This window comes from Dysidea avara, chromosome 5, assembly GCF_963678975.1.
Source record: "Dysidea avara chromosome 5, odDysAvar1.4, whole genome shotgun sequence".
In the NCBI taxonomy this organism is placed as follows: Eukaryota; Metazoa; Porifera; class Demospongiae; order Dictyoceratida; family Dysideidae; genus Dysidea; species Dysidea avara.
In genome coordinates this window covers 21,968,184-21,995,209 of record NC_089276.1, presented here as the reverse complement: position 1 = coordinate 21,995,209, position 27,026 = coordinate 21,968,184, and the positions used below count along the sequence as shown (strand labels likewise).

Below are 27,026 nucleotides of genomic sequence, written 5' to 3'. Positions count from 1 at the left end.
TTTTAAAATAATTTCTGATAATTAATAATATATGCACAAATATATAGTGAATACATAATGACAGTTATGATTTAGCCATTAGTTTCTTGATTTCAGCAATGGCTTTACCGGGATTGAGATGCTAAGAAAGTAAACACACAAGATATTAAGTGACTGACTGCTCTATTGGAGATTAGTAGCTTATGACTGAGCATGATGTTCTTATACACAAACATAATCACCTTAGGGCATGTCTTGGTACAGTTCATGATCGTATGGCACCTGTACACTGAGAATGGGTCCCTCAGCTTGTCCAGTCTTTCCTTCTGATATTCGTCCTGTCAATAAACAGTAATATATATGTAATAATCTATACTATGTACCCAGTCAATATACAGTAGGGTCACTACTTACTCTGCTATCAATCATCCACCGGTAAGCTTGCATAAGTACGGCAGGTCCCATGTACTTGTCACTATTCCACCAGTAGGAGGGACATGCCGTGCTACAACATGCACACAGGATACACTCGTACAATCCATCCTACAAGGAGAGAAAGGTGTACGTATGTAAAGCAAAGAAGTAACAATGCACTTTTGAGTGTACAGACATTCATACAAAAGCGATCCACAAAGGCCATAACATGGAATGCATGTCAAGTAGACGTTCGTCTTGCTTATCTATATGTCATTGCAAGTGCATACAGTTACTACTCTGAGTACTATTCTGAGGTCCCTCAAACATTTATACACACACTATAAATCACATCAAATGGTTAGACACACTTGACACTTTGCTACAGTACAATACACCAACCAGTTTCTTCCTGTCCTCAACTGACTGTAGATATGACTCCTTGCCAGCCTCTGGTTCCTCTTTCCTCTTCAGGTATGGTTCAATTGAACTGTACTGATCATAAAACTGGTTCATGTCCTAAAAATGGAGAAGGAAAAATGAGTGAAATTTAACTTAGCAATCACCTAAATAATATGACCAGCTTGCTATAGCAACCATGCCAAATAAAGCTATTCATGACCTCATTAATAAATAAGACCACTTTTATATTACTGAGGCCTCAATTTTTGCTCTCATGGGTACCTCTATTAAGAAGGGTCTGCATGGCCACAGCAATTATAACACAACATAGTTATGTCTAGAGGATTAGAATAACAACCACCCTTTTGATGACCAGCTTGCTAACTTGATCAACCAGCCCAACAGTGTCTAGTTAAGTGAGACAAATTAAATCACTATGCATTCTTGTCCAATGGTGGGAAGCCATTGACAAGAAAGATATAACAAGTAGAGCTGAGCGATAGTACAACTATCACTATCACGATTGATAGTAACTTTTATATCACGATAACGATAGTATCACGATGGTACTAGCAGTTGTCAAAGACACTTAACCTCATGTACAGTAAATAGCACATAAATAATCCAATTACATACCACGTATCTGCTTTTTAAAAACACTTGGTTGGTAAACACTGTTACGTATTACAATTGTAATCTTTGCTGTGCATGATCAACTAGACTTGCACAGTTTCCTCAACTTCAAGACTATCATGTTTGCTTCTGTGATCAATGCTTTTTGACTAAGCACAGACATGTTTAATATATTGCGATAGTACGATTGTAGACTATCATATCACGATTGTTACTCACTATCACGATAATCGATAGATTGCGATTATCCCTCAGCTCTAATAGACCTTCAAGTGGGCTTCTTTCAGGGAGAGTGTCTCTGATCTCAAATACACATAAACAGCTAATGATTGCTACATGAATAGTCGGATCATTACTAACAACAACAACTTACGGGAACAAGATCCTTCACGACGTACATGTGTGGTAGAGGGTATATCTTGGCTGGTTTACTGAGGTCAGGATCAATACGACTACAAGTAGGATAGTGATCAATGACATATCACAAGTGTTAGCAGATAAAATGAGAAGTATAGTGTAACCAGACTAGTGAAGGGATATGATGATTGATACTGGATTACAATAGGAGGTGTAGAAATTATTGGTTAAGTGGCGGTATATGAACATTGTGTGGTGTGGAATTTATTAGCTAAGTGGTGGGATATGAGCACTATGTGTGTAGTGTGTGCATGTTGTACAAAAATATGTACAATTGTTACACATAAATGTCACAACTACCCAGCAAACCCACCTGTGTACTGAGGTGATATCAGTCAGCACAGGTATATCCTCCTGAGGCAGGACCTGTAACCTGCAACCTGCAGGAGGCTGTACCATGTCTCACAAGTAAAAATATGGGCATGCACACTCACACACTCAATACTGACTAGAAACACTGACTATACACATAAGATGGCAAAATATTACGGTTCTATAGATATGTACTGCTCAGAGTACCTATCAATTAATGATCAAAAACCAGCCATAACTCATTACATGAAACCCATAAAACAAGCCTGCAATATCTCAAGTGCACCTGCCCAGACCCCAACAAGAACTTGGTCCTATTATGCTTTGTTAGTACATTTAGTGGGTTAACACAAATAGTCTCTATCTGAAATACTGAATATGAGTACATGCACAGAGGCACATGTATGTATGTATGTATGTATGCGTGCGTGCGTGCGTGCGTGCGTGCGTGCGTGTGTGTGTGTGTGTATGTATGTATGTGTCAAAACGTACGTACATGCACATAAACAAAATGTATATACAAACTTATACACCACTGAACAATAACAAACATAATAGACAGTGATTTACACTACCCCAAACAACATAACACTAATCAATGGACCAGGTAAGCCACACACATATAGCAGGCTAATTGATAAGGTAATATTACACACCATTTGACCCAAGTGGACACAAAATGGCCCCCATGGATTCTGTTCCTTATTTTTAATGGTTTATATACTAATGGGTGGAGTATGGACCAGTTATTCTCAGAATCTAATTACTTATCAATAAAATGCTGACACATAGTAATATTCAGCACAGGGGATCATACTGACCTGATACAAGCTAACGTGTTCCCTCCTCCAATATTCATGGAACATGATCCACATATCCCTGTAGTGATGATACTGTAAACACTACCACATTATACTGTTGGGTGTAATGTAGCTTAGGAAATGTACATACGAAGGATTAGATTGATAATTTGATTACAGATATGCCTCTACACATGTATGTGTACACACCTGTTGTATCTGTATTGACAAGTACATTGTGTAAATCTGTACATGTATAAAATAGTGTACATGGATAGACCGAGTGGCCATACACACAAATCCCTTCTTCTTCGCTGCCCGGTTATGGATTTGGCAGTGCTATATACAGTAACCTTTCAAATAGGAAGGAACAGATAATAGTAAAAGGTAGACTGTCACACCATCGGCCAAGTAACACCATCAGGCGGCGCAGCTTCATGGTCATTGTCAGCTCAGCCACCCCCCCCCCCCCCCCCCACACACACACACAACACTAGCATACACAAGACATATACACAGACAACCATTACCATACACAGTACACACCTTCTCTACAAGACCTCCTAAAGGTCAAAGTGGGATCAATGTCATTCTTGATCTTGATCAAAGCATCAAGCACCATCGGACCGCATGAGTTCAGATCAACCTGATATTCTTGCATGTGAGGCTTGTCCCCAGGTTTTTCTGGATCCTATGGGAAATCAATGATCAATTATAAACTCCCAAGAAACTATGTACATGACACAAACTATAATCAGAAATTGTAACAGTAGTTCCTAAACTGCTGATTTGAGTGACATGCAACTTCTCTTGTCTAAACCTTGCAGTGCTTCAGCTTGGCTTTGTTTTGTATCACAAACAACTCAAATTTATGTGTAGCATATCACCAGTTATACTACATGCTCACAGTACATGTTTGTCACAATTAGCACAAGTATCATATACAGCAGCTACATGTTGTCTTCACAAAATTGATACAAAACAAGTCTCAAAACATGTATCATGTAATATCCTAGATATGTGCTTGTTTTCTAGTCAAAGTTATGCTCCAAACAGGTTGACATTTCATCTAAGACATGTACACCTGTATGTGTGCAAATAAAATTATTTTAAAGGTATAGACTACTTGTCTTGAATATCATCATCTCAAATGTTTGTGGAAATTGTACATCCTTAACAAATAAACTACTTCACATCTCACTGTAAGTGTTCTAAGAGTCAATAATTTAACATTACTTATCTTTTTATAAAGAAATGCCAAGAAACAACTTCAGCAGTTAGAAGCCATCAAACTCTGTATCTAACACAATACAATAATACATCTGAAGGCTGTTGTTAAATATGTTTTTGAATGTGCACCAAAAAAACATACACTTCTCTATGTGCACCAGTAGTACTGTATAGGCAAAATAATAGGTGGTGTTACTAGCCATGAACAGAATGGGTTGACAAGGTTTCTACGTAATTAGTGACCTGACGACGATGTGTGAGCACTACTCACAAATTAATTACCGAGGCCACAGGCCAAGGTAATTACTTGTGGTAGCTGAGCCCACATTGTCAGAGGGGCGCTAAATAGCATAGAAACCGATGTTGGCTCGTTCTAAATAGTTTAGAAAATGTCTCTGAGTGAAGCAGGCAAAGAAAGATCGAGAGAAAGTGGCACCGTGGTTACTAGCATCGAGATTTACCCTTTTCCAGGTGTCAGTGCCACACCATAGTAGCTCTACTATACCTGGATGATCGCCACCAATAATGCTTGTCTAGTCCAGAAAGTAAGCTATAGCAAGTGGCAAAATGGCTGCTAGCATCGAGAGATACCCCTCGAGTTTATTAATTGTGTCAGCACCACACTAACATTGCAGCATGGTGCACAGCAGCTATACTGGAGTGGTGTGTTGGCTGCTCATTCTAAGTAGTTTAGAAACTTTCTCTGAGCGAAGCGAGTACAGAGAAAGTAGCAAACTGTGGCTGTTGGTATCAAGATCCACTCTTCAAGTTGACAGTATCAGCGCCACAACTTGTGGCACTAGTGCATCTGCCCAAAATGATGCGTGCCTTGTCCAGAAAGTAAGCTAACAGTAAGACTATTGTGTATTTGGCTATGTTGATTTTCGTTTGATCAATGTAGTAAACAACCACGAGCTAGACCACAGGTTACTAACTCATTAAGCCTCTAGACATCAAAGGAAATTATGCGTAGATTTTCTAAATGATCTTAGAGCAGCTAACTTATACATAAATATAGATACATCATACACTCGGGCTTACAAATGGCCTATATAGAACTAGAAGCCACTTTCAGCCTACATAATCAGTGATATAACAGGTTATCCTACTTTAACTTTTGTATATTCCCCTATGCACAACTCATATACAGGGTAATAGACACATCTAAATGCTTCAATGATGAGCGGGAAAAGGTAACATTGCTGTTATGTTTGCTAATGTAAACGAACAAGTCTTGGAGATATCACAGAAATACTTCACCATGTGTCACAATAGTATTGATTGTGGGTTGTGACCAAAACCTGCCAAATACGCAATGAACGTATACTAAGACTACTATGCCAAACTATGGTGAATTATGCGTGAGTTACTTTGTTAAACTAGTTTGTGTGCATTCAGGCTGTTAATAATTCATGCAACGCGTGTTTATTATAAGTCCTAGTGTATGGTGAAGCTATACGACTAGAAAGTTCCATAAATCATTTAAAGCATTGCCTTGCTCATGCTATATGAAACTTGGCCATGCACTTTGTGCTTTATTTTTCATATAGCATTTGCAGTAATGCTTTAACATATACAAAACCTACAACACTTCATTACATTGACATCAAAGTGTTTTACACAAGTACTCTTGGATTAAAACATCCGTCTCATAATGTGACACACACGCACAGGCACACAACGACATACTGTAGTATTGGAAGACAGATATTTAATAGCACAGTGAATTATGTCAGAAATCCTTGGAAATGATTGCAAGGATGCATGTCAAAATCTCTTCCAAGTCATTTCCTACTGATGGTCCACAAAAAAGTGTAGCTGTTTTACTATGTGTACATCAATGTAGAATGCAGCAAGCTACGAATGTAGTGTAAATTGCAAAATTCAGTAAACCATTGAGTCTTTGGTTTCACTGCCTACTATTAGTTACCAAGATAGTGTATTGTATAGTGATGTGATGTGATAGCTGGTGTGTGTGTGTGTTGTTGGCGGTAAGTTCCTGTAGTATGTCTAATGAGACAGCTTTCAGTTTCACTATTACTCCCACTATTTCCAGCTCCACAGCTGAAATTTAAACAAGACATAAATATTAAGTTTGTCCAAAGAATGTTAATGCAGGCACTTCTGTATGTAGTGTGGATGTGTACTGATAGACAGACATGTATGTACACGGTCGATAATGGTGGTGTCATTACTACAGTAGGTGTGTAAAAATTTGTACTATGACTCACAACTATTAAATGTTTGACTGTATTGATTGTGAGTTTCCCTTAACTGTTGAAGTCTATTTGCAATATGGCTTTAGTACTTTTAAACCTGCTACACCAACTTTAATTCTATTTTAGTGGCTGGTGTTGTAACTATGGCTATATTGAATCTTCCACAACAACAGACTACCTGTTGCTTCTTCAGTGTGTGTTCATGACACTGGCAACAGCCAATGTGTAAATGTCATTGTTTACATATACAACACTAGCTATCAGCTGAATTTTCTCCCGAATGTCTAGTCTTAAATCTGCCTGGTGATCCTATCATAATTGTTGAAACATATAGTTTGTTGTTTTGGTGTCTAACATCTGTCAAGAGATAGTGCCAAGTGGGCCAGTGAATTTATTTAGTGGTGCTTTAGCCCACACCAGAAATGTACCACTCAGGATAGTTTAATATGATAGCATTAGAGCAAATGTCCAACATACAAATGCTGTACAAAGAGTTAGCTTTCTGGAGTAGCAACTACAAATATAGTTACTATTAAAATTGCATCAACACTTTAGAGTACAGTAAAATGTATACAATGAATCAGGCCACACATGTAGCAGTAAAAGTCTATCCACAACAACACGGACACATTAAACCCCAATTATCTACATGTAGGTACGTATACATATGTACCGTCAAAACAGCTTAGGAAAGTAACTAATACACACAGAAAGAAAATATAATTACTAGCAGTGAAATAAATAACATTTTTTATTATTAAAAAAACATGAAATATATCCAATTATACCTACACATCATAAGTACTGTAGTTGACCGGTTAATAGCCGCGGTTACTATAACTTTTAACAAGGAAAACCCTGTGGCTACTATGCGAAGGCCGCTACTACCAAGGGTGGCTACTATGGGCTTGTGTGGTGAAAGGCCCGTGGTGTTTATACGGATTCACAAGTGACTGACCTTGTTTAGTCATCCTTCAATACTATAACTTCTCTCAAAAACACTATTTCCTGGCTTAAAACAACTCGTTTGCCAAGTTTCTGCCTTATCAACACTTGCACCAGTATATCCAGATACAAGCCGTGGCTCTTATCCGAGGGCAGTTTCTATGACAATAATTCTAGGCTGTGGAGCGGCTACTATCCAGGGGTGGCTATTACACAAGCCATGGCTATTAACCAGTCCAATACAGTATACAGGTATAACATCTGATGAAAGTCTTGACAATATTCACTGGCTGAGGGTGACCAGTTAATTATGTGCTACAACATTTGGTGTTCACTGGAACAGGATAAGCAAAAGGAAATGCAAGGAGTGTGAATATTGTAAATGTTACAGAGATCGAGTTCATTGTGGAGTGTTTGCAAATTTGTTATCATAGAACATTCTCCTTGTAAACTCCATGCTACATGATAGCTGGGGATTATTGTACATAATTATACTGTATAACGGGTTAATTTCGAAGGGAAATTTTCAAAGAGCAGCTGCTAAAATAAATTTCGAAGGTATAATTTTCAAATACTCTATTGTCATGCTTAGCGCCATTAAAATTATTTTCGTAAGTGCACACGTTAAATTAAGTGAAGACGGTAACCGCACATAGCGGTATACAATCGAAATTGAGGCATTCATTAGGTATTATTGTATTTATAATGAAATATGGACTACTCCACTATAGGAAAGGTGGTTTTGCCAATGGGAAACAAGTAATCTTCACTGTCGATTTGCTGTGGGTGTGGGCATTGCAGTTGCTACGTCAATTAAAGAAAGCAAAGGTGTTGGCCTACCAGGTATGGAAAGAGATATTATGTATTCATTACCCGGGATGATAAGATGTGGAGTTCTGTTTCTGTTTAATAGTGAGCCTGGCACTAGTCTCGCGCCAGACCCACATCGAGTTGGGCGTGCGAGACTAACCTGGCACAAGGCAGCTTTATATTCAAAGAGTTAAATTTTCGTAGAAGCTGTGTTCCTTAAGTACCAGCCTATTATGCTTTCATTTTACTCATTATGCTATGCTGCAGCCTGCAGTGCTCAAAAAGTTTACCTATTATACTCACAATTACACTCATACTTTTTGCCTCATCTTTCATGTTTTTAATGAACAGTTCTGTACTTTTTGTATACGGACAGCAATAACTTTTGGCTTCTGAGAAATTGTTCAAAGTTAACCATTTAAAAACAATTCATTTAGCAGCTTATTATGTCAAATGTTTAGCTCATTGGTTCATTAGACTTACTAATAAGTCTACACACCACTATTTTAATTGTTTTTGTGTGTGAAGAAAATGTATAGGAAAGTACACAAGGCTATTAATAGAGTAGCTAAGTATGCCAATCTTTTCCACTGATAACAATTTACACTATGGAAAAAAAATATCTACCCACTATGCTAGCATTATGTTTCATGCTTCAAAGCACCTATTCTGCTCCAAATTGTGCCAGCATAATAGGCTGGTGCCTAGTGTTCTTCAAATAATTTGAAAATTAAACTCCTTCGAAAATAACCCGTTATATGGTAGCATGTTTATTTTTATTTAGTTATTAAGGCTTTACAACATCAGTGCTGAAGGTCTGTAGGAAGGTCTGTAGGACACCTGGTCCTACAGCCTGATCTCAGTCCTATTAGTCAGCAAAAATTAGAGATGATTGGTTGTACTATTGGTAGTATGTGTGTAGTGTAGTGTAGTGTGCATGCTGCATGTGTGTATGCATCATAGAAACATACCTGGATTACACATTACACACACACTACACTCATACACAGACGTACTGTCTACAGAACACAACACTTTCCTACTTACCCATCTGTAGACTGAAAATTTTTTCAGTCTTGCTTCTCTGGGCTCTGTAGCAGCAGCAGCAGTAGTAGCAGCAGCACTGGTTGTAGTAGTCGCAGCCTGCACACATCTCTGGGAAAGATACAATACATTAACCTACTGTTATAACAACAGTGGATTTTCACTATATATGAGACAAAAGATGTGATATCAAAGGTGGCGGCAAAGAATAGACTGCAATATGATATTAATTTATAATGTTACAAATTAAGTGACAGTATATCATTGCAGCCATTTCTTGGCAGCCACCACCTTTCATATCACACCTTTTCATACTAGCTAATTCTTAGAAGGTTGCACTCTTTTTCAAAGCTTGGCTGTAGATAAGTGTGACTGTTAGTATTCAATCAATATAGCTACTACAGAATAGTACTATAAGCACACGTACAGTTTCATGCAATAATGATCATATGAAGGTGCATAAAGTAAAATATTCATGGTTGGAGACCTGTACAGTTAGCTAAAGTGTAAGTCATTAACTCGATACGATAACATTATCACATGTCATAATCATAATACACACGCTCCAAACTGTTCTTACCATAAACTGACGTAAGTGCTCTGTTTAAAAAGTGTGTGTATAGAGTTTGGACAAGTTTAAGGTTATTTTTGAACACAGAAAATCTCACAATAGAGGCATGAAAATCACGTATTGTTGTACAGGCAAAGATACAGCTTAGCTACAGTATATGATATTCAGTATGGTAGTGTATTAATTGATTGTATTTTAAGCATATAATAAAAATAATAATGATATAACATAAAGATACTGTTTGTTCAAAGGTCCAGCTGTTTAGCCATAGCAAGTGAAACATTATTGTAACACACTGGTCATCCAGGTGAGGAACAGCTGCCTCAAACATATAGGATAACACTTCTCAACAAACAGACATCGTAGCTAGCCCATAACAATTGAATCACCAGCTCAGCCAACCGCTTATAGAATATCGTAGCCTCACGAGCCATACCACCTGAGGAAGACAATACCAAAGGGGTAGACACACCATGTTCAACTTAATGCACACGTTCACTGTATTCATGCTTCTTCAACTGTTCATGCTTATGGTAAGTAAATGACAGAAACGTAGAATGATAAGAGGATGCTTTTGGGTAAAAAACCCTAATATCAAAAAAGGCATCCTGGTGAGCCGTCCAGAAACCTCTGGCCTGGCTATGATCTTCAGTACTGTAGTAAGTACCATCAATATACACAAGATAATCATATCTATGATATGTAGTATGTATGTATAACAACAAAGATGTAGAAGGAACAGTATGAGAGCTCAAAATCATTGAGTTGGAGTATATGGCTAAGTCATGGTTACTAACATGACATCACAAAGAACGGACATGCCAGAAGTGAAAATGACAACAATGTATGTCACGAACTTGCACTCTTCATAACCCAAAACAATAGTGTATAGAGGGTTATTTTCGAAACAGAACAATTCGCAGAAGAGGAAACATCTGAATTTCAAATGTTTTAAATTTTGGAAGAGTGGATATTTAAAAAATTTGGTTAAATAGTGTGATATTATTACATACATGCTTGCCAAAACCTATTTACTGATCAAATAACCCCAACCCCCTAACTAGAGAAGACTGGAGGAGTCTTAATTTCTAATTACCCACTGGTTTGATTGTATCTACACTAGAATACCAGCATATCAGCAATTTCCAAACCCACCAAATGACTAGTACATAGAAAGGTATACAAATATTCAACACAAGTGACCATAACATACAGGAAGGAAACTATACAGTACATATATTACATGACAAGTCTAAATATAGAAATTACATCACAGTTATAAATCATACATGTGTCTTATAAGTGTTCTAGTACAGGAGACACCATATGACACAGACATACACATATACCTACGTATGTACAGAGTGTTAATTCTAATGACTGAGGTCACTAAATGTAATACTTAGTAATTAAAGTGAAATGATATGTTTTATAACAAACAGAAAACTTATTATATCAACTTCCAGTTTACTATTCTCTCCCACTCAATGAGAGCCCAAAAGATTGTGTGCGTGTGTGGTGTGTGTGTGTGGTGTGTGTGTGTGGTGTGTGTGTGTGTGGTGTGTGTGTGTGTGGTGTGTGTGTGTGTGTGTGTGTGGTGTGTGTGTGCTTCTGTTGCCGATCTTCCCACAGTGAACAAGGTAACACACCACTAGTTGGTGGTATGGCTGCACCCCTGGCTCTGACTGTGTGGTAGAGACCAGTTAGGGTGAGGATTCTCTTGCATTAGCCTTGTAAGCCAACAACAGTGCTTACAACATGCAGGGGTTTGCTACTCTTACTAGGTCACTCACACAGATTCTTGTTATTGGCCTATCTTGGGGGTGCCTTTTTCCTGCCTTAAATAAAAGGTCCCTTGAATAGATGGGTGGATACTTCCTATGGAGAGTTGAGTGAGGATGAAGCTCCTTAAACAGGCATTGAAGAAGGTACGTAGTATCAGACATTAACAATATTGTGGCATATTTAAACACTGTAATATATTGAGTACATGATACATACAGGGTGTATATTATGATGTATTGCTTCATCTGGCCAGCATTATATTGCTGGGTAGACTGGAGCAAAATGCGTGAGCAAAGTGTTTGGCTAAAGTGGACATTGTGCCTATAATGTCACAACTACCACTACCAGTCTGGTGCTCTAACCACTTGGCTGTGCTGCCTCACATGCCATGATCTTATTAAGTACATAAACATCATATCAAATTACAGTACCACAATACATGGCAGCACACCACAATACAGTGACACATTTGATGATTCATAACATTCCAAATGGAATTCTTACAAGCGCAATCTATGGCTGCATTTTAGGTGACAGAAAATTAATCCCATTTGAGACAAAAATGTGGTTATATGGCCTTAATAGTAGTTTGTATGGATTCCCCATAGTTATTAAAGCACTGGAAAGGTTTTGTAACACATATATATTGGGTGTTACATATATCCAATACAGTAACTACCGGAAAGCACTTGTATACAGGAAGTGACAAGCTAAATTTAGCCCAACGACATTGTACATGTAGCCATTTAAGAGTGTCAGATTTTAGGAATTTGAAAATAAATAAGTAAACAATAGGCATATGCACATGGGCGTTACTATTCAGTGGACTGGACTACTGGACTGGAACACTGGACTGGAACACTGGACTGACATATTTTTGGTTTTTGCACATTCTATGGTTGGATTTACGGAGTCTTGCTAGTAAGAACCCTTTGGGCACCTGCAGCCCACTTCTAAACACTGAAGACAAACAGTGGAATATGCGAAAACTGTCTCTTAATAATTTCGCTACTGTTCATTATGCTACTATAGCTACAACACTTATTCCTTACCTGGTGTGTAGTAATGCTGCAGGCAGTACAGGGAATTCCGCCAGTGAATGTGACAGCAATAGTTAACCAGCAATTAACTAGCCAGTAGACAATATCCTTCAAGATATATCCTTAGAGCAAGCTAGTCTTATTAGTCTTGCTGTCACTAGTCTCGCTGTTTCAGTGTAGGGGCTTATCAAATAAAGATTATAAGCGCCCATGCTGAAAAATCTCTAATTGGTAAACCCCTGCACTGACTAGAGAGGTCTGGCCATGCTGGCGAGACTAGCTTGCTCCTCAAGGATATCTCGAAAGATTGTCTACTGGCTAGTTGATCGCTGGTTAACTATTGCTGTCATATTCAGTTCCTTGCACTGCCTGCAGCATTACTACACACCAGGTAAGGAATAAGTGTTGTATAGTGGCATAATGAACAGTATCGAAATTATTAAGAGACAGTTTTCGCATATTCCACTATTTGTCTTCAGTGTTTAGAAGTGGGCTGCAGGTACCCAAAGGGTTCTTACTAGCAAGACTCAATAAAACCAACCTCAGAATGTGTAAAAACCAAAAATATGTCAGTCCAGTAGTCCAGTCCACTAAATAGTAACCCCCTATGCACATCTTACAACATAGCAAAATTTTTTGCTGCTAGAAAATATCTAACTCAATAAGTAGAAATGCATGGCAAAGTCCACATACTTGGGTCTTAGCTAAGGAGCCACCCATTACCTCAGTATAATGGCCAATGTACAGGTGTGTACGCTGTGTAAATACCTACCTAAGTCACAATCACAGTTAACAAACCTACCGAACACTCTATTCATAGAAGTATTGTGTTAGATCTGATACACACTTTGTTGCATTTTTGTTGTATACAGCCATAGCCATTGGCAACACTAACACTGCTACATGCGTGGTTGCATGGAAATACCTGTGCAACTAAAATTCCAATAAAACACTTTCTTGAAGTATAGGTACACTCAACACCCTGCCATACAATTTCATATGAAGTAAAACTTCAAAGCCAGTCCATAAAACTTCTTTTACAATACTCACAACCACACATTCAACAGTCAACACTTGTCTGACGGTTACACAACCACATCAAAGCAGTAACCAGTCACTGAAGGAACACTAGGATGATGTAATGGAATGAATCAGCACATCACATGACATATAATACTCATGTGATTTAAAAAACAAAAGAAACTATAGGCACAACAGAACAACCATGTATCATTACACACATTACATCAACTTGGTTACAATCTCAAACAATAAGATCACGACAATCACTGCAGGTATGTAAGAATATACAAATACATTGATTCACTGCTGTAGCTGAACTTACTGGTATGGTGTTTTTAATTTCATTAGCACACTTCAATTCACACTATGTCCACAAGGGTCCTAAATGGATCACTATTATGGCTACTTACATACGGAAAAAGCTTATTAGAAAAGCTTTGTCCTACTAACAATCTCATTTTGAAGATTTTTCAAATATGATTAATTCAAGAACAGTATTACCAAGAGTTAATATTATTAACTCTTGGTATTACTTACATGTGTGAGACCACCAGAGCACAAATAATAAAACTTGAAGAAGAAAACCAGCCAAGAAAACAATCTCATAGCAAGATAAATAATAAACGGTAATATGAATAGATGCCAAGATCATTTAAATGCTGTGTGAAAAATGATTTATAGGAAATAAAAACCCGGGCCTCTACAGAAGTTTCCTCAGAGTAAAGTAGAGTGGTAAAAGCGTCAATTTGCTACAACATCAAAGTCATTTCATTAATTATACATTCTTTTTACCACATCCAAAGAATTTTGAACCCACTCTACCACTCATTAGGAAGACCCTGCTAAATACTGTATGTACACTCTAGGGTCACCTGTACTTTCAAAATACACAACACACTACATACAAGGAAGTCACATGACTACAAGTTCAGCTGATCTACTCAACACAACATGTACAATTCCTCACATTCCAGATGGGATTATATAGCTGGTGAGGTATGCTAAATGAACTAGTGTGGACTGGACATATAAGGTAATAATTGAAATGATTACAACAACTCAATTAATCACCTACATATTTCTGGAATCATCTGGTCAAGATTACAACCTGTAAAATTGGTTGATGGGGTCTACGTGTGTATAGATAAGTTAAATTTTGCTGGTATTCATGTTCTACTTACATAGCTAACTAGTTGCTGATTAACCGCCCAAATTCCTCTATACAGTATGGGTACACCTACGTAGTATGCATATACAATGGAACACCTGCATCCTTCAATTTCAAGTAAAATATTTGGAATACAGTGACATGTAAAAATTTTTTTGCCAAAACTTCCTGTTGTACGGTAACTGAAATTTAGGACTTGAAAAGACAAAATCTTTCACTGTATGGCTGACGTTAATATCTTTATGTGCGTGCTTTTTTTGATATGTGAATTTTAGCATTCAAGATTGAAATTTGCAAGTATTTTGCTTGCAAAATACTTGTAAGTCTATGTAAAAATCAAATGCTGTGGATCAGTTAGTTGTTTGTGATACAAGCTGAAGCACTGCGAGGTTTAGACGAGAAAAGTTGCATGTCACTCAAATCACAGATAAATTATCTACGTTTGCTTAAGTAGGAAGTCAATACAATTTCACCCAGGCTTGCCAACAATGGCTCAGGTTTCCTGTGAGAGTCTCTTGTCATGTGGAGCAAAGGTCCATTTCCGTATTGAGTCCTGCTTGACATGGTCACTGCAATGAGGTGATCTGATCAATTGAGATCATGAAGTACACCTTAGGGACCTACTTGACATGGTCACTATACAATAAGGCTAGTGAGGTGGCTGTTAAATGACGAATCAGTTACCTTTAATTTGTCATATGTCCATATGCACCTTTAAAAGTAAGTGTTTAGATCTATGATTTCTTGATTTCCGTCAACATTTATCTGATTCATCAACTCTACCTTATGTCAAAATTCTGTGTCATATGGTACTGTTTACAAAAATCACTAAATTACTTTTGACAACAACACAACAATTATAGAAAATGAAGTTACTAGAAACTAAACCAAAACATATATGCTTGTCTCAGTTAGTACATATAGATAGCCGGCTATATAAAAATTTTACGAACTAACTGAAGACATAATAGCACCCAACTAATACTGCCAAGGTAATGTGAGGTTGGCTTCTGGTCAATATCTTTCCAGGAAAATGCTAACCTTTGCTACTACCCCTACTATACAGTACTAGTGATAAAATAAGTTTATTACATAACTTTTCTATCACTATTCTATGGACTATTATACAGTATTGTTATGCATCAGTATACATTGATGGACAACAAATGGGATGGGATGAAATTGTGTGTAACTGGTCTAGTTAAACAAGACAAATTTATAGTAGCATGGATAAGTAAATTAGACATGTTAGGCCAGTTTGTGTGTATAAACATGCCATATACGTAGATAAGGATGTGTAAAAAATGGGCTACAAAAAGACTATTCAATTCTTAGTTTAGTAAGTACCCTGTTAATTAAGCTTGAACATAAGTTCCAAATGTACGTGTTTTGTTAGAAAACTCTAAACATTACAGATATGATTTGGTTGCAATAATAACTCGCATATCAAATACACATCACTTATACTGTTATTAGTTCTACTACACAATTATTAGTTCTATCTTTGTCGCAATTGGCATTCATGCATATAACCATTGATAACAGCAGGGCATGTATGGTGGTTGTGCAAGAGATTAAGCTCCACTTGTGGATTTGCAGGAAGAGGCACTGTTGTTCTTGTGCAGAGCTGCTGTTATTGTATTGACAGCCCTTAGTCAGATCAATAAACTTGTGGGTCTTGTGATCTGTCACGATTGCCGAAGAAAAGAATTGATGTTATAGCTACTCAGCCTGGTAGCACTAACTTGTTTGTTTGTTTTCATAAGATATTGTTAATTTTCAGCCAATATAGCTTTGTAAACATTTTTTTTTACCATTTTGTTATCGCTGCATTGTGAATTAACAATAGGTAGCCCATCAGCTTACTGGGGGCCAAACTAGTTGGCTACTAAAGAGCACACAAACTCAGCAGTTAGAATTAGAACCATAACACCAAACCAGGCAGCCTTTATGTTGTGTCCTGAGACAGACTTGATATGGCCATTATAATGAGGTGGATGGCTGCTAAGTGATACTCCCCTATATTGCCAATAGCCAACAAATAGTGATGCATAGTGTATTATGGAGTTGCACTTTTTAATGTCACAATTTTGGTAACCTCCTTCTGTTCCACCTACATAGCTCTGGGCTCCTAGCTCTGTCTTATTTTCAATGGAGTAGATGCCCAGTAGATGTAATAACACCAAGGAAAGTCATATATCCTGATGAGCTAAATGAGTGAAGGATAGCCGCAGGACAATCTACAACTGTACCCTTGTGGGCAAACATGAATGAAGAACACAAAATTCCACCTTAATTTTTAAAATTTCTACACTCAAAATTCAGTCCCTTAATTAGAGTACATTGCAATATGGATGGTATCACAATTATCAGTATGACAATACTGACCTAAAGATGTAACTGTCATATAACGGGTTCTTTTCGAAGCTGAAAAAATCACAGAAGAGACAAAATCTGATCCAAAGGTATTAAATTTTGAAAAGAGCATATTTCGAAGTCCACGCAGGTGGATTTCATATAAACAGAACACAAATGACGAAAGATATGCTTGCCAATTACCAATTGACTTACTGATGGAATAATCGCCATCCCTATGCACTGGAGAGAGAAGACTGGGAAAGTCTCAAGTATAGGCTCAATCCAAATATTTTGGCGACACTCATCATGGTTCAGTGATGGAATAGGAATGACCACTTTGGTTAAAAAAGAGATTGTCATACTATTTCTTTGATTCTTTCTGATGTGAAATTAAGAAGAATTTCTTTGTTGAACATACGCCATGAGGCCCTACAGACTTTTGGTCTATTACTTTGATGCAAAATTTGCCACCTTCAGCTGACTAAAGCTGTTCAAATTCTTCAATAGTCATGTTCTCTACAGCTGCAGGGTACTGTCTATTCAGAAAGATCAGGTGTGCAGCAATGTAAGAGACTAAATTTGTGCTCACTAAAGTGTAGTGGTCTGCTTTAGGGAAAGGCGCAAATTTCTATTACCTTCTCTTTTGCTTTCTGTGGCTTTAGTGCAGGGCTAACTGCTGTTGCTACCTGTTGGTGTTTCAAATATTACTCCCTTACATGTGTACAATGGCCAACCTCATGATTACTTTTTATCGACCTCTTGCTCTTTTGCTGCTTTGTTAAGCTACTGATCCAGCAACCTAATTCAGCATGTCTCTAGTGTACATGAATGTAAACATTTTCACCTTGCCACATCTATAGCATATATCACTTGACTATGTGGAGTGATTGACTAATATAGTCAACTGCATGGCACACAAGTATATTCTGACTCAATCATGCCTATGCTAGAATCACAGTGGACGGCATCAAAACCCAACAATGGCAGTTTAGGATCAGCTGTTTACTAGCTATTGACATGGCAATAATGCCGTTTAACCATTACAATCACTAATACTGAGCTAAAACACAAGCGATTACATGACCATACCAATATGTTTGATCACATGAGTGGAAATATATTTTTGAAGGTATTTGAAATTTACATCGAAGAGAACATCATAAATGTAGTACAATAAAATAGCACTAATTGGTGTTAAAGGATTTCAAAAATCCTGCTAATGTGATGAAGGCTGTTTACACAATCACACAGCAACATTCCATTTCACCAACAACCCTTTGATAAGACAATTACACTAAAAATCTTTAATTGGTATGCATGCTTGCAGCAGATTGCTATCAATCGTAAATTTTTTAATAACAAAAGATTGCATCTATTCAGTGGAATACTGGGCCACCTATACATAACTCAACTACAAGTTAGTGCATCTTCATCCTGGGGGCATGGCTAGTGACTGTACCATGTGTCACAGGTGAAGGCATGGACACCACATGAAACTTACTCATTATGTGATCTGTTCCCCAGTTTTACACCAATATTGTGTAGCAAGGTGAGTAGTTTCTTGTTTGCAACAACAGCTTCTGGATGCCAAAGCTGACTACAGCCAAAGGTAATGCGCGCGCATGTGTGTGTGTGTGTGTGCACAGTTGCATATATATTGGTCACAATACATACACAGTAGTATCAAATGAATTCTAATGCTAAAATAGCTGTACACGAAACAGCTATAAACAGCTACAACATTAATTGAATGATATTGCATGCATACGTACAATACGTACATTAAACGGGAAATGACAAAGTAGAAAAAGTAATGAAGCAGAAGCCATTAAATAGTGTGCAAAATATTGTGTAATTGTGCACAGATTAATATTTTAGTATCTGGAAACATATTAAAAATTTTTCCAGATAAGAGCATTAGAATTTGTTTTTGTACAATTAAAGCGATAGCAATGCAGCCTTGCAAACGACTGTGAATTAGTTACATAATCAATGTGGTTGTGTTGCTAATCAAATATAGTTGATGTTATAATATATCACCCAAGGAAGTAAGAGATTTCCTGAGTCATGACTCTCAAGAGCTATCATATAATTATTATAAAACCATATAATACATGCATTTGCGAGCGGCGCGGTAAATTAAATTTCTGGTTGTTTAATAATGATGCAACACATCACACAACCAACTTGGGAAGTTCAGCCACGGCAACTCTACAGTACACAATAAAGAAAAATAACCTAAATTAGGCATATTATATTGTATACTCATGTGTAAAATCGAATAATTCTAATTAAAGCACACCAGCCGAAAATTGTACAAAATAAACTAACCAGTTGAAATGAATAAGATGCATAAATCGCCTGTCCAGACGGTACCAGTCTTCTAAACGCGTTCAAAACAGTAGCCATCGTGTCATAAGAACCTACGTAAAAATTAAGTTTGTTCCACAATTAAGACAACTGGATCACGTGTATTGTTCGGTACGCCTTCAAGTATTTTTCATTGCCAATTATTAAGTTAGTCTGGTATGCTTGTGTGGACTTCGTCATATTCAAGCAGCTGAATCTCGACTTTAACAAGTTACTATTTGCTACTCTTACACGGCTAGGAAGAGGTCACATCTTGTATAAAAGCTGGAAAATTGTCAGCGATATTTCTCAGCGAAACAGTTTCGTGTGTGGGAGAGACTCACCATTCTGCTAGTGATTTCGTCAACGTGTATTAGTCCTAGCAGTTTTATTTCAAGTGTATTATGAAACAAGGGAGCAATAGTTTGTTTTGTTGAAGAAGTGGACACCTTGGTTGGCGGGTGTTGTTTGTTTCTAAGACAATGTCAGGAATTGTATTACCGCTTCGAAACTTCCCCAAGAAACTAAAAAAGAAGGTAGGCCAACAGGTGTGCTACCAGCAAGTATTAGACGGTTGCAGCGTGTGTATTAGTACTTGAAGAACGTTTACTTTTTAAACCTGGAGTGTTAATTGCTCTGTCCTGTGGTACTCGAGCATAATACGCTGTGTGTTCTTGACAAAAATTGGCGCATAACTCGTTCAAAAAGTCTTACACGAGGTGCGGTATTTGACCCACCTTTGATCCTGTGCACAAGCCAACGGTGCTAAGAGTTTGTAAGCCCAACCAGGCTTATATCGAGTTCTTGTAGACAGGAAATTTTAAGCATGCAGAATAAGTTCTGTGTGTATTTTCCACAATGATAGCTTTTGACTTTTATCACCCTATTTGAAAGACCCATTTTGCTTGTTTATAAACAGTGTGTAACAAACATTAGTGTATGTATGTGTGTGTAACATCTGTGTAGATTTCATGTTTGTATTTACTTGTCTAGCAGAAGCCAGCACCACTGGCTCGGCGACAGTCATTCAATGGTGATGTTAAACCATCTGGGCAACCACCTAGTCCGTTGGTGCAAGCATCACGAAAGAAAGTTAAAGTTGATGATCTGCAATCAAACTTTCAGTCCTATAATAAGTCAGCTAGCTTATCTAGTTTACTAGTTAATGATGAAAATGGTACGGACAGTTTAAGTGATTTTCCAATAAAGCAAGACTACACACGACAAGATATTCTAGACATGCAAAAAGACATTCAACATTTTATTGTGTGCACGACAAAGTTGAAAGAATCATTAGATGAATGGACAGCAGGTATGTCCTATATTTATATTATCTCTCCAAGCATTTTTTCTCAGTTTGGTGTTACTCCACTTGAGGCGTAATTGAGAAAGCCACAGGTTTATTAGGCTGGGGGCTGCCTTGTGGTAACATTTTTTGGGTAACACTCCCTTGCTGTGGTTTAGGCCTGTCTTTCCTATTTGGATTGGATGTGGTTTTATATAGGCATTGTTTAAGCCCACACAATGCTTGAAATTTGGCAGTAGTATATCTTTTCTATATATAGTACACTTTTAGTCACCTCCTACATTATTATATAGAGGTTTGTTTCACATATGCTTTCACCCAATAGACACATTGAGATTTCTGTCTCTTGTCAAAATGGATGTATATACTGTTTATGGCTGGGTTTTAATGTATTTGTTTTATTTTGATGTTGCCATGACTAAAACCAGTGTGGTAGTGATGTGTAAGCCAGTGTCTGACATGTTTTGGGCAACTGGATAAAACCTGGTTGTTGCCAAGCCATGATGCTTGTAGCATGTTTAATACAGTGTTATACATTTGCATGTCTGCATTGTAATTCTATAGTTAGGTATTTAGAATTCAATTGCAACATGGAATTAACCACCTAATTAGTTTTCTTTGTTGTTATTTTACACTAACATACTATACTGTGCTAAGATATCTGAGATCTTTAAGTGACGGCTATTGTTTTTCAGGAGGAGATGAAAGCGGGTTAAATTTACAATCGGTTGCAGAGGAAAGAATTGACGAACTAAATCATGCTGTGAACAACATGCTGTCATCATACCCAGAGATTAACTCAAATGGCATCAGAAATTCCTTAGCCATTTTGACTGAGCGTCTAAAATGTGAGCAAGGATACTCTTATATATGTGTCATATCCAATTTGCTATGGTATCTATATGTAATTTGTGTGTGACAACACAGCTGAGTGTTTCTATTCAACACAGCCAGTGTAGCAATTGTAAAGCCATATAATTTAAGATATCAAAATCTGCCACCTAGACTAGCTGGTTAGGTTGTAGCTTGTAGTGTACAGTGTACTAGTGGTGCCATGTGTGAAGGATTTACTTGCTTTGTGTAACAAGGAAGTTTATGGTTGGAGGGTTTTGCTTATGATAAGGAAAAGATTTACAATTACATTCATGATCAACATCAGAATAGGTTTCGTGATAAATAGGAACAAGGATACTGCATGCTCATTTTTTGCAGCTGTTCTCCATATATTTATATTACTGTGTGTATGTGTGTTATATGTGTGAGCACACGTGTGTGAGTGTGTATATATAGTATGTGTATTGTGTAAATGTGTATATATATATGTATGTATGAACCAGGGAATGGTTTTAGCACACAAATACTAAAAAAACTGAAATACAGTACATGCAGAAAAACAGTACACAGGTGAAGGTCCAGGTGGGACTTTAGGTAGCCACACCTTCACCCGTGAGACATGGTACAGACTCCTGCAGGTTAATAGTCCTACCCCAGGAGGATTTGCTCTGCCTATTCATAATAGCACCTGTGTAGCATACAAGTGTCCTTCACTGGGTAGGCGTGACCATGCTAGTTGCTTTACTTTTGTATATGGCATAAGGTAACACATTCTTTTGATATAGATTTAGTATTTGTTGTCATTTAATTTTGGCTAAAACCATATAATTACTTTGAAACCAGTCATAGTTGACACTATAGCAGAAATGTTAATATATAATTTGAGCAACTTCCTCATTTTATGCTGTGTGTTTAACAGAAACTAGTATATGATTACCTTTAAAGGTCTGTTAAACAGTATGTTAGAATGAGCCATATGTGTATCTTCATGATTAAAGTACATTTGTTATTCATCCTCAGTGTGTCTTGTACCATGTTCATCCAGGGTGACTGTACATGTACAAGGTCAACATTTGTGCTTGTACATTTTGGGTATTGAGTTACTGAGCATGTTAACTTGGTATGTGTTATGATGTACTGAGAATTGTGTGTAGGTAGGTATATGTAAAAAAAAAAAAAAGAGTATACAATACATAAGATTGGAAGAATACGTGTACACATAGTATCTTAATCTATGTGGAGATGTTAGTTGTTTTTTTTTAATGTATTGCTGAAGAGTTTATTTTTAAATTTCTCTAAATTATAATAACACACTAAATTAAATTCCAACGAAATATAAGCTGATCAACTTGTTTCTGTTGCTATAAGGTAACAGAAATAAGTCACTTTACTTGTTTTTGTGTACCATTTCTGTTTTATATGTAGCATGGGAACAAGCAGCAGAAGACGTGACGTGGTGTAAACATTGTCAGGACGCACTTGAAGGATTGAACGAAGCATTCTCTCAGAGGTCAGCAAGCTACACATACATCGTGATCTGTTGATTGTTATCTCTACATGTAATGTACACACATCCAAATTTTTCAAGATGTATAATTTTACCGGACAAATATTTCTTCGGTTTTATTTTTAAGAATCTTGGTAGTCAACATAGATTACATGTAAACTCTTGCAATAGACAAATGAAGATTCGCGAAGAGCAGAGCAACTACAAAAACATGTCCCGTGAAAATATGTGCATGTATAGCTTATAGTAAACATGGACCATGTTCACTACCCTTTATGTTGAGTGTGGTTAAGTGAGCCACACTAACATGTACATAAAATGGTCTAATGTTTTGTTTTACACACCTGTAAGTGCTTGTCCATTTCCTAGTAAATATGATGCATGATTAGTGATGATGACTTTCCTGTGTACTTCTCAGGATGTTCTATACATTTCATTGTCTGCTTATTTCATATGTAGCTAGTCTTGCATGCAAGAAAAATCGTCTCTTTGCACTGTTTACTTACAGTTTGTAAATACCTTCACATGGTGTCGTGTAATGTTTGAGTTTTACATTACTATTTCGTGTTGTAGTAACAACTTCAGAATTCTCTCACATATTACTTACTCATTTTCTGAGACTTCCGTAATCCAAAATTCTTTGGTGAGAAAAAAAATTGTGTTGCACAATCAAGAATGTTACATTATGGTGTTTCACATACAGTACCAGCCTTTTGGTGCAGCAAACAATGTCAGATTGTAGACATAAGTAGTATATATAGGCCTTTTCACACTTAATGCGCATTGAATACGGATCCAGCTGTGGTCAGACTGAGAGTGGATTGAATGTGCATCAATCCATTTCACACTACGTGTGCAGCAACTAAATTCAATTCGCTTTCATAACACGTGATTAATTACTGATTACATAACGAAAATTTAAATGGAATCGGTCATTATACTACCCTCTTCATATTCCTTGGAGTCAGAAAAGTATTCACAGCGAGGTATGTTGCTAGTACACTTACAAAACGTTGGCTGCCAAGAAGCTAGTTAATTCTTAAGAAGAAACCTGTACCGGGCACGATGATTTCAGAAGGGTACGCTATTCCTTCGACACTCACCCATGGTTACCGTATCGCTTCCACAAGCCAAGTACATGTATAACACTAGCTATGCCCATGCTTTGCGCTAGATATCTGGAGACTGTATAGCGCCCCCTTGCTAATTGAGCTAATGCACATTAAGTCTGGCCAATTCACCTCTCAAAGTGGATTGACATGAAGCCAGATTGAATGCGCCTTGTGGTCAATCCAGCTCAGGTGTGAAATTGTTTGATCCAGCTTCGATGCACATTCGACTGTAGTGTGAAAAGGTCTTAATTGAATGATTTGGTGTGCTCTATATAGAGTTGTTACTAGAGTTACTATATTCTGTTTAAGGTATATAATTATTTACATTGTTGTTGTTATTGTAGTGTGGAAGGATATGTGTGTGAACCACAACAAGTTCCCAGCAGTAGTAGTAGTAGTACAAAGGGTTTTGTTAGTCCGACAGCTTCCTTTAAACATAGCACCAACATGGTGAAATCCAGCCATACAAGAGTAAGTAATGTATGTGTATGAAATGTATGGTATACTAGTAGTATGTGTCTGTGTATGTAGCTTAGTCATGTGAGTTGATTGTACAAGTAGTCTGTAGTTTGTATTATTCATGTTTAATAACCCATTCACAGCCAAATTCTCCGAGACCACCGGCCGAATTGCTGAATTGCATCATACTAACCATCCAGTACACAGAACTACTTACTGTGTATCTAAATACTTGCTATATAAACTAAGGAGGACGACTATGTTGCATAACAGTAACCGCAATGGAGTTATCAAACAACAAAGTCTAAACTTCGGTAAAAACCAGCCCGAACAAGCAACTGAATCCTAACTAACTATTCACAAAAGTGTATTCACTCTAAAGAACTAGTTTACTTACAGTGCGATCCATTCCACAGCTGGTTTCTTCATGATTTGTTCCATTTTTGCTGTTGCGCATGTGTATCTGCACTTGTGTCCACCATGGATAAAGCAGCTGACTGTTGACCTTACCTGTCTCCATCGATGTGTAACAGTTATTAACTACTTGTTTTCAACTTGAGGAATGATTTAATTTGTCTATTTTAAAATATTACACTTTACGTTATTACATAACAAACGCGCCCTAGTCTGGGAAGGATCTGGTTATCCTAGAAACAGGACCTCTATGATGGTGTCCGTTTCAGAAACGCGTTTTACAATTTATAGCAAAGCTAAAGTTTATTCTATGAGTGAGTTATGATGCCATGCCGCCATATGGCGGCAGTGGTGGTCATTGGGTTAATTTTAGTGTACATCAGACAACCAATAAGTTAATCTTAGAATGTTATAATTTGTGACTTAAACCAATTATGAAAATAGAATAAAAATGCGAGCTTCTATGCCCTCCCTGTACAGTAATCTGAGCCTTGGTAGCCGGATACACAAGCAACACAAATACAAATGCGCATAGTTGCAGATCATAGTAAAGAATAAACGTAAATTGCATATCTCACAATGTCGTACATACACCGTATATTGCAAATGGTTCAAGGTGGACAATTCATTTATTTTGCACACGTCAGCAACCCGTGAAACTTTTGCTGTGAATATATCCAACATTTTGGATTTGAAAAACTAAAAACTGCGAAAGTTTCTTGAGTGCATCCGTGAAACTTTGAACAATTTGCATATGGTATGCTATATAGGAGAGACTGTGCTTGGTACATTTCCATTTTTACCCAGTCATTAATATACAAGTGCAAGAAAAAATTAGGAATTTTCCATATGAGTAGGGACTGCAGCAATAAAAAGCACTGAAACAAGCCGCTGAGACAAAACACAACTGAATGATTGCATTTTAATCCCTACTTTAACCATACATCATAGCAGGCTAAAGTAGGGATTAAAATGCAATCATTCAGTTGTGTTTTATCTCAGCGGCTTGTTTCAGTGCTTTTTATTGCTGCAGTCCCTACTCATATGGAAAATTCCTAATTTTTTCTTGCACTTGTTTGTGTACTTTTTTTTTGTAAATTTTTATTCAATAACCGTATTTAGTAATTCAACCCCCCCCCCCCCTGCAATTCTCGAAATACACAGCTAAACATTCCTAGGGATGCGGATTTTTAACAAACCGCTTTAAACAACACATTACCCACAGAAGTATCTTTTCAACTGTTTTATAGTGTGTCCACAGTATTATTTTCCACTAATTCTCTCAACAAAGCCTCAGGGCTGCTCTTACTTTTAGTTCACGTAAGTACGGGTCACGCCCACTTTCTAGACGACGAGATACGCGAGCCTATGAGGCCTACTACGGTGTTTTTCAGTTGTGGTACGCCTGAAAAGTGCTCTGGGAAAGCTACCCATAGAGTCTGTAGAGAGGCGCCATATACAACCAGTTTTTAAACTCGGAAAAAAAAACCACCTTCGAGCCAAAGCAAACAAACTCTAATCCCTACGCGTGTAGTGGCGATGTTGTACAGGCAGCAGCATATCCCGAGGTGTGTCCCAACATTAAAATCACGTGCTTGCTACAATTATGCTGCTCGTTTACTCCAATATGTTGGGGCGCTGTGGTGTGCGTGTTTTGATGGAAGCCGTACCCATGAGAGATGGCCATGATCAAAGATAAAACAGTAAGACAGTAGCGCACACATCGTAGGTATTTAATATTGTAAAAGGTTTTTTCTCCACAAAATTCGAAGTGTTTCCGCCAAAGAAGCAAGGCTGTAGCTGTAGCCAGCTTTCCGTTACGCTTGCATCAGTGAGGCAGTGAGGCAGTAGAAAATTCGCTAAAATAATTTTTTTTTTAAAATTTCGTAGCACCT

General features: G+C 37.4%; 2 protein-coding genes across 3 annotated transcripts in view; one reads left to right on the top strand and one right to left on the bottom strand.

Moving 5' to 3' along the window:
* Nucleotides 1-19,632, bottom strand: LOC136255497 (succinate dehydrogenase [ubiquinone] iron-sulfur subunit, mitochondrial-like). Its single transcript, XM_066048285.1, has 9 exons — nucleotides 19,482-19,632; nucleotides 9,209-9,316; nucleotides 3,504-3,648; nucleotides 2,979-3,036; nucleotides 1,802-1,880; nucleotides 796-912; nucleotides 394-522; nucleotides 222-317; nucleotides 1-121 (listed from the first exon to the last, which is right to left on the bottom strand). The coding sequence occupies exons 1-9, from the start codon at nucleotides 19,557-19,559 to the stop codon at nucleotides 65-67; spliced, it is 867 nt and encodes a 288-aa protein (XP_065904357.1). The 5' UTR covers nucleotides 19,560-19,632; the 3' UTR covers nucleotides 1-64.
* LOC136255496 (rho GTPase-activating protein 45-like) overlaps nucleotides 19,625-27,026 on the top strand; it is a 21,815-nt gene continuing 14,413 nt past the window's right edge. The window contains exons 1-5 of one of the 2 annotated variants that reach the window (XM_066048284.1): nucleotides 19,625-20,035; nucleotides 20,496-20,811; nucleotides 21,501-21,653; nucleotides 23,065-23,149; nucleotides 24,603-24,729. In XM_066048284.1, coding sequence (XP_065904356.1) covers nucleotides 19,982-20,035; nucleotides 20,496-20,811; nucleotides 21,501-21,653; nucleotides 23,065-23,149; nucleotides 24,603-24,729 — 735 coding nt within the window. In that variant the 5' untranslated portion in view covers nucleotides 19,625-19,981. Of the gene's footprint in view, nucleotides 20,036-20,492; nucleotides 20,812-21,500; nucleotides 21,654-23,064; nucleotides 23,150-24,602; nucleotides 24,730-27,026 lie in introns of both variants that reach the window. The other variant, XM_066048283.1, reaches the window with a different exon arrangement.

Coding starts and splice junctions, on each gene's coding strand:
- LOC136255497 (XM_066048285.1), bottom strand. CDS start 19,559: ATGGCTACTGTTTTGAACGCGTTTAGAAGACTGGTACCGTCTGGACAG. Junction 3,037..3,503: donor TAGGAGGTCTTGTAGAGAAG/GTGTGTACTGTG, acceptor TCATCACTACAG/GGATATGTGGATCATGTTCC. Junction 122..221: donor GTACCAAGACATGCCCTAAG/GTGATTATGTTT, acceptor TTACTTTCTTAG/CATCTCAATCCCGGTAAAGC.